The 7,813-nt window shown below is 33.2% G+C and overlaps 1 protein-coding gene across 2 annotated transcripts; it reads right to left on the minus strand.

Moving 5' to 3' along the window:
- Positions 1–519: 519 nt before the first annotated feature.
- On the minus strand, positions 520–5,666 carry LOC111368599 (indole-3-acetic acid-amido synthetase GH3.10). 2 transcript variants are annotated; one of them, XM_022989940.1, is made up of 4 exons: positions 5,273–5,666; positions 4,866–4,967; positions 3,762–4,588; positions 520–1,246 (listed from the first exon to the last, which is right to left on the minus strand). In XM_022989940.1, exons 1-4 carry the CDS (start codon positions 5,584–5,586, stop codon positions 708–710), a joined length of 1,782 nt encoding a protein of 593 aa, XP_022845708.1. In that variant the 5' UTR covers positions 5,587–5,666; the 3' UTR covers positions 520–707. The 2 variants fall into 2 exon arrangements, with proteins under 2 accessions (XP_022845708.1, XP_022845709.1); XM_022989941.1 differs by having other exon boundaries at positions 3,762–4,619; positions 5,273–5,404.
- Between the last annotated feature and the right edge of the window lie 2,147 nt (positions 5,667–7,813).

Raw genomic sequence — 7,813 nt, forward strand, 5'->3', positions numbered from 1 at the left:
TATTTTTTCGACGTTGACCTTGTACAGACCTAGTGTATGATTAGCCAAGACGGAAAACATCGTTTTACATGTCTTAATTTGATTGTTATCTGTAAGATGTCATATTTTACATGTTTAAAAATTTAAGAGGCAAGTGGATTATATGCTTGTCGATATCTTATTGTGGGATGTTAACATTATGTCTTTTCAATCTATGGCACAAAGGTTAATTCTGTCTTTATACAATTCTATGGTTAAGTTCATTTCAATTGTTTTGGAAGGGATGGGAATTATTGAGGACAAGAAACATATAATTTAAAACCCTTCTCCATGAGCAACAAAGCTTTTGATGGGTGCATTTGAAATGTTAGAATCGAATAAGCTAGACAAAATTTACACAATCTCGTTTTAATAACAAGTACGAAGAGATCATTAACTGAAAAAAAGCTATACTCAACGTGTTCGATAAAGAAGAATATGATTGGGGTGCACGATTGTATTTCCTGGCAAATGCCAAAATTTTTATAGTTGAACAAACACTTATCATTTCTTAATCCGATTCTTTTATTATGTTGAACTCGCATAAACCTAGTTGACAATCCGATCAAGGTAGAAAACATCGTTATACATCTCTTAATTTGATTGTTACCCCTAAAATAGGACTCTTGAAACGAAACCACCTGCAGTGCAAAAGAAATCTGTTTGTTAACTATCAAAATTGAGAAATTCTATGGCCCATAAGCTGTGCTGTGAAATCTTTTAATTGTACACAGATGGAGAATTCTCAGCAGAACTTGATTGGAAGTGCACCTAGGTGTCTTGAACTGGCTCAATGCAGCACCATTTGCTATGAAATTTTCCATTATCTTTTTGAAAGTCCCTTTCTCCACAATGCAAAGTTCAAGAGGTCCAATGGAATTGCTTCTTCTTGACACAACATATCCATGATCAACAAATGAAGCATCCATTTCTCTACAACATTCTTCAAGAATCCTTTCTTCAACTTCTCCTTTGATTTCCCAGTAAATTATGTAATGGCCCGGATTTTTCACGACCTCAGCGTGGCTAGTGAAATCGACTAGCTCAGCTCTAGCTTTTCTTAGTATTTTAGAACCCTTTTCCACCACTAGTTGAAGGTCATTTTCTGTATTCTTGTCTATATTTACAGTTAATATTAGCTTTCTCCTGCATATGAAGTTGAGTTTGGGAGTGTTTCTGTGGAAACCAACTACTTCTACCACATCTCCTAATCTGTACCTGTAGAGCCCTGCATGCATTGAAGAAGTTAGAGATTTAAGGAAATGATCTATGAAAAACGTATGGAATGAGAATAAAGTTTTGGACAATTATATGTAAATTTTCAAAATTCCCTTTCTGAAATTATATACTTCTTATCTTAATTAATCATTAAAAGACATCAAGATAAACCTAGGCTTCACGACTATCTGCTGTCAAGATTGTTAGGACATTTAATATAGAATAACTGTTGCTCCATCACCACTTTAGATGGCTACATATCATAGGTTCTATTAAATGAGACATAATTCCTTGTATTTAAATAAAAATATAATCTAATGTCACTAATATTGTCATCGTGACTAATGTTAAATATCAATGATGCTAAATAATATTACTCTTTAATATAGGAATGGTGCAACAGATACAAGTGTTGTATAGGACTTTGTATAGACTTACATAGAATTAAAATAAAAAAAATTTGTACTTTGAAAGAAGAATTTGTTACTCTATTTCACTTGGAAACAAAAGTTAAGATAGTCGTGGATAAAATTGATATAATTAAGTTAATATTTTAGAGAAATAATCAACGAAGACTCATTGGTTCATAAAAAATATCAGTATCTCACGAGAAGAAAATGTTTCGAAAGACTTTTCATGCAATCTATAATGCATTTACAATTTATCCTCAATCCTAGGCATCCTTTTTTGTACAATCCTCTATAACCTTAGCTAGTGCAGGAGAAACACCCTAAAATTACCACAAAAAATAAAAAATAATAATAAAAAAATCACAAATCGAGCTAGAACTTTTTTCTAAGAAAAATGAAGTCATTTGTCTAAAAATCTAAATTGGGTTTTTTTATTAAGACTGAACTAGTCTGTATTTCGGACATCACGATGACTTCTAAATCTCATTCGTCCATATCTTTACGGGGTATATCATATCCGAACTTCTAGTTTCATCTACTTATCCAGTGGTGTTTAAACAACTGAAAACTATATTCAATAATGTTGGATAAGGATGAGACTTAAGCGTACTTTCAATCAATTGTATGGACATTGGCAAGTCGAAAGCGGACAACATGACAGTTCATGAGCATATGGTCCATGATGTACTAGATGATAATTCAGGCAGGACAACAATTTTTTTTCAAAATTTTGAGAGCCTAAATATTTGGACGGCTAGAATTTTTTTCCCATATTGGCTACCTTGAAAGATTGGTTGATCTTGAAAACCTAAATGGATTTTGAAGTAGAAGGGATGGCAAAAGAATTGTGTTCGTGTGGATAGAATGGCACTTATTTAACGATCATAAAATTTCGATTTATAATTCATATCTAAGTAAATGAGTATGTTTTAATTTAAATAGAAAATTTAATTGGCAAGACTAGAAACGATAGAAATGAAAGAAACTTAGTTATAAGAAGTGTGTCTCCTATCTAATCGTTTAAGATCATTGATGAAGTGGTTAACACAATACTAGAGAATATAAACTCAACTTTGGTGCCACCAATTTTTAAAGATTGGGGTATGTGCCCCCTCCGATTCGAAAAATGAAAGTCATGCATGTGAGATATGGGGCTCGTGTGATAATTTTTTTTGATAAAAGTTGATAAAATATATGATTGAAAAAATGATAAAAGTTGTGGGTCCAATAACTATGTAGATAAAGTTAAGTTTGAAGGTTGAAAAATTTATAAAATTGTAGCAAAGTTTTATCAAACTAACACTAAAATAAATAAATTTATCATCTCTATACTTTTAACATTTTAGTAGATAGGTATGATCGGCTATGCTTAAAAGATAGAAAGAAGAAGAGTTAATTGTTCTAATGGTCACTGAACTTTGGTCCATGTCTTTGATTGGTAACTGAAGTTTAAAATGTCGAATTTGGATCACTAAACTTAGGTCAATGTCTTAAATTGCTCACTAAAATTTAAAATGTCGACTTTTGACCACTGAACTTTGGAATTTGCTGTATGTTACTTACTAGCATAACTATTGAACTTTGAAAAATATCAAATTTTATAGTGAGTAATGTATAACATTTTTTAAAGTTCAGTGAGCAATGTACAATATTTTTCAAAGTTCAGTAGCTAAAACTCGACATTAAAACTTCAATAAACAATCAAAGACATGGACCCAAATTTGATGACCAAAATTCGACATTTTAAATTTTAGTGACCAATCAAAGATATGGACCTAACTTAAGTAACCATTGTTTACATATATATTTTTTTCCACACTACCGAAGAAAGCCAAAATAAGTTACTTATTTTGACTTTTAAGCAAAGCCAAACATACCAAGCACCAGTTTGGTGTATAATAAAAGTTGATAAAATTTCAAGTCAAAACAATAATTAATTTTAACCACACCTTTTACGAGGCTAACAACTACACATTTTATCAATTTTTATTAAAATCTACTAAAATTTGATTTTAATCTACATCCAACGTAGACTAAAATTAAGTGACTGTGTTTACAGAAAGTAAGAGAGGAGTAAAATGCATGAAGATGCTGAGATTAAGCTAATTTACTGACCTGTAAAAGTTGTCAGAACAATTTCGTATTGTTTTCCAATCTTGACATTAGAGAGTGGCACAGGATCATCTTCTATAAAATCATCAATCGCTGATTTTCCATCTTCATTCTCTGATCTATTAAGTGGTATGAATTCAAAGTAAGAAAAAGTGGGCACAACTGCAAAACTGACTTTCTCTGGCGGACAGCAGGGATCCACATTTACTCCAATCCAACTCTCTGTCGACCCATAATCACCACTCACCAGTGGCAAATCCCCAGCATAATGCCTCAGTTTTGTCAAATAATGCTGCATAGATCCTGTCATTATTGAATACACATATTTTGCGTTTGGCCACAGCTTTGGAATCAGTCCAACCCAATCCATTTCTTCCAATTCTACACATTTGGATATAACCCTTTTAGCCAAAGATGGATTGGGTACTGAAATTATATCAAGAACTGCTTTTCTGACAGAGGGAATAGTGATTTTTGAACTTAGGGTTCCATCCCTAATGTCATTACATATATCTTTCCAAGACTCCTCAAATGATCTAAATGATTGGACTATACTGAATGCAAATGTGGAGGCTATGAATTCGACTTGATCGTTAAAGTATAGACCGAGAAGGAGATGACAGTATGTGGATTGTTTGTAGTCTCCACTTGAAATTACTTCTTCGGGGCTACAAATGTATGACTTTGTCTCTCGTTGTTTAATCTTGAATTCCTCACTTGCATAGTAATGAGTTGTGGCTGTTCCCACTGTTATTCCACCCTTCGTTTTGAACTGTTTGCTGCTGTATATGAACTCGAGGATTCTTCCTCCCTCTTTTGTCGAATAAATTCTAGCACAACCAGCAAATGAATAAAAATCTCCTGTAAGAAACACTTACAAGAACATCAAAAACAATTGTTATCCATTACAAATTAAGTCACTACACCAAAATAGACTTTCTATGACGGAGGAAAATAGCACAACCAGCAATCGTCGATCAAATTAGACTCTCTATTACGGGAAAAATAGAGGATACCCGCATACAAGACGGCCCACTAACCATCAAACACAGCGTTTCGAACACGTTGTGAATGAGAGAGAGAGAGAGAGAGCAAACAGGGTTAAACCTTGATCTATAAGCTGCTGCAAGCTTGAAAATTTGAAGAGTAGTCTTGGAGCTATGACGAGTAAAAGGCACGTACTTCTGTCGGCCATCAGTAGTTCCGGAACTATAGAAGCGGTTAACCGGAAAACAAAAGCATTATAAGAGGTAGAAGCAAAAAATTCCTGTAAAATGGTCCATGGATATGCACAGAATTTGCCAGTTTGGAATATTTTCTTTCTTTTCATCGTGATAGACACATCTTTTATGGGACTTCTTTTTTTACTAAAGCTAAACAAATTTCGAATTTGTCATGATAAGTTTCATCAATCATATGCAACAATAACAAACTAATTCATCCATGTTCTTAATAAATTCGGGATCGACTAAGCTATAAATGATTTGAAACTCAAAAAGGGTTAGAGCACTGACCTCAAGGAGAGAGTTGTGATGGGTTCTTGAGTGATTAGAGCTGCTTTTTCCCCATCAGCAATCCTTTGGACATAAGGTTCAAAATCTGCATGAGAAGCAAGAGGCACCAAAGAGGTGTAAAGTGATTCCAATGCCTTATCTTCCATATCTTCAATACTGACTTCTCCTATCCATTTCTTAAGATACTCCACAGCAAAATTGAGTTGCAGAATCCGACGAAGTGTCCGTGTTTGAACGCTGGGCGCATTTTCGGAAACGTCCTCGAACCAGCTGATAATGTCACTGGAGCTTCCATTGGCCATGGTTGGTTCCATGTGGTCAGTGATGACTCTCTAGCCATCACAATACTATGCTAACAATAATGCCGTTGGGCCCCTAGTGCAAAGAACATGATTGAAGTAGTTTCAGCCTTGCTGATAGCTACAGTGTAAGGATCCGATTCCTGATATATGGTATTTGATTCTTTGTGGGTTCCAGTATATGGACACGTTTTTGTTCCTTGACCTGCCGAGGCACATTTCATGATTTACTTCTCTCACAATGCTTCAAAGACGGAATGATAAGTACCCTCAAAGTTGGGATAGCAGACCACTTGTTCTAAATATATCATTTTGATTTTAATTCGTCTAAAAATTGTTCTCCTTTAGGAATTAATGGAAATCAGTGATATATCTGGCTGTACAGTACGATACTTTTTAGACCACAAGACTTCTGAAATCAAATTTGTATTGATTGATATGGAAAGAAAGGACAGATTCTGTAATCACGTGGATGGACGAGGCTACAAAGGAGAAAGCCATAGGTACAAGGATATCATTTCCTCGTTTTGATTAGCCCAGGTTCGAAATCAAAATTCCTTTTCCTTAAACTCAATTTTAACTATATATTTATACAATAAAATATTTACAAGTAAATTTAGAATTTTTCTTTACTTTTTAACCACACATTCCCTTAAAAATTCCTATTCCAAAACTCATTTTCCTTAAAAAAAAAAAAAAAAAAAAAAAAAAAAAAAAAAAAAAAAAAAAAACCCCTTTTTTATGGAAATCAAACAAGGACTTAGTTAAAAATATTGATAATATTAAAGTTAAAGCCTTACGCGATCCATAGCGGGGTTATTTCCCTCCGAATCGCCTGCTAAAAATTACAAGTTTCGATGTACACATATCGAATGTCGAAGACATAAATTTAACAAATGAGTTTGTATTTCTAGTTGAGAATTGAAGTTTTAAAATTAGGTGAATTCGCACAATAGTGTCAAGGGTTAAATCCCACGTCCTAAACTGGGTTACGAAGAATTTGAGACTAATAAACTTATTAGAGATAAGATGTGGGATTATCCCCAACATAAAGTTAGTAGAACCCCGTTACTTATTTATTTATTTATTTATAAAGATTTCACGTCAGATTTTGATGTATAAAAAGAATCTTGAGTGCCGCATGCATGGGCACATTAAAGACAAAATATAAATAAATAAGTTTTGTCACTTCAACTATGTTTTCAAAGGCCAATAGAGCATGTTTTACTGGCATGTTAATTAATTCACACGCCAAACATGATATGGCTTTTCTCACATTATTTCTAATATTTTCAAATGAATTATGTCTAGAAATATTAAATAAAAAGGGAAAAAAGTCAATTTATGTCACCTAAACACTGTTTGAATTCATGAATTTGGTGTGTAAAGGGGTATAACTTTTTGTCAAGAATGACTGCAGAACTTTGAATGAGATTACAGCTCATTTTCACCAAATGACAAAACCAAAGGCCAAGATTGTGAAAGGATGCCTTCCCTCGTGCAGGTTCTCTTTGGTAACATTTGGCCGGTGCTGGTCAAGGTTTATATATATTTTTTATTTTATTTATTTATTTTTTGGGTTTGTCAGGCTATCTTGAAAAATGAAAAAATAATAGCAATGTTAAGAAATAAATCTCATAGCGAATAAAGATGAAAATATAGATCAATTTATAATGGATCTCTGTAATTTTGACAATGAAGCTGACAATATGATATAAAAGACAAGAATCAATTAAGTCATTCAGTAGAGAAAGTTGATCTTGAAAATCTCGGCAAATAAAGAAAAGAATCAATTGATCTTCATATGATCAAATCAATCAACTGAGAATTGAACCAGAATGTAAATCTTAACATATAGTTTCTTATGTAATCATGCTTTAATATGTTCTAATTGTACTTGTAAGGCCAGGTTACACAATATTAGTTTTAAGAAGCAAAATAAACGATCTTACAAAAAGTATAATGTGCAAAATTTAAAGATTAAACACGAGACTTCTTTTAGCCTAAACCCCGGAGGTTCGACGACCACATTCAACGCCTATATCCCCTGTTGAGTATCCAATTAATTGGATTGTCCTTGGTTGCACTAAATAGCCTAAAATGGCAATGAAATGTTACAAATGTTTTACCAATAGACAAAGATAGCACAAGAACACTAATCGTTTGAGAACAATAACAAATCTATGAAGAATCACCAAGAATCTTCTCAAACCCCTATGAAATAGCAACTCAAAGAACCCTC

The sequence above is a fragment of the Olea europaea genome, chromosome 19, assembly GCF_002742605.1.
Source record: "Olea europaea var. sylvestris chromosome 19, O_europaea_v1, whole genome shotgun sequence".
In the NCBI taxonomy this organism is placed as follows: domain Eukaryota; kingdom Viridiplantae; phylum Streptophyta; class Magnoliopsida; order Lamiales; family Oleaceae; genus Olea; species Olea europaea.

Coding starts and splice junctions, on each gene's coding strand:
- LOC111368599 (XM_022989940.1), bottom strand. CDS start 5,586: ATGGAACCAACCATGGCCAATGGAAGCTCCAGTGACATTATCAGCTGG. Junction 4,589..4,865: donor GCAGCAGCTTATAGATCAAG/GTTTAACCCTGT, acceptor TGGTTGTGCTAG/AATTTATTCGACAAAAGAGG. Junction 1,247..3,761: donor TGTTCTGACAACTTTTACAG/GTCAGTAAATTA, acceptor CAATGCATGCAG/GGCTCTACAGGTACAGATTA.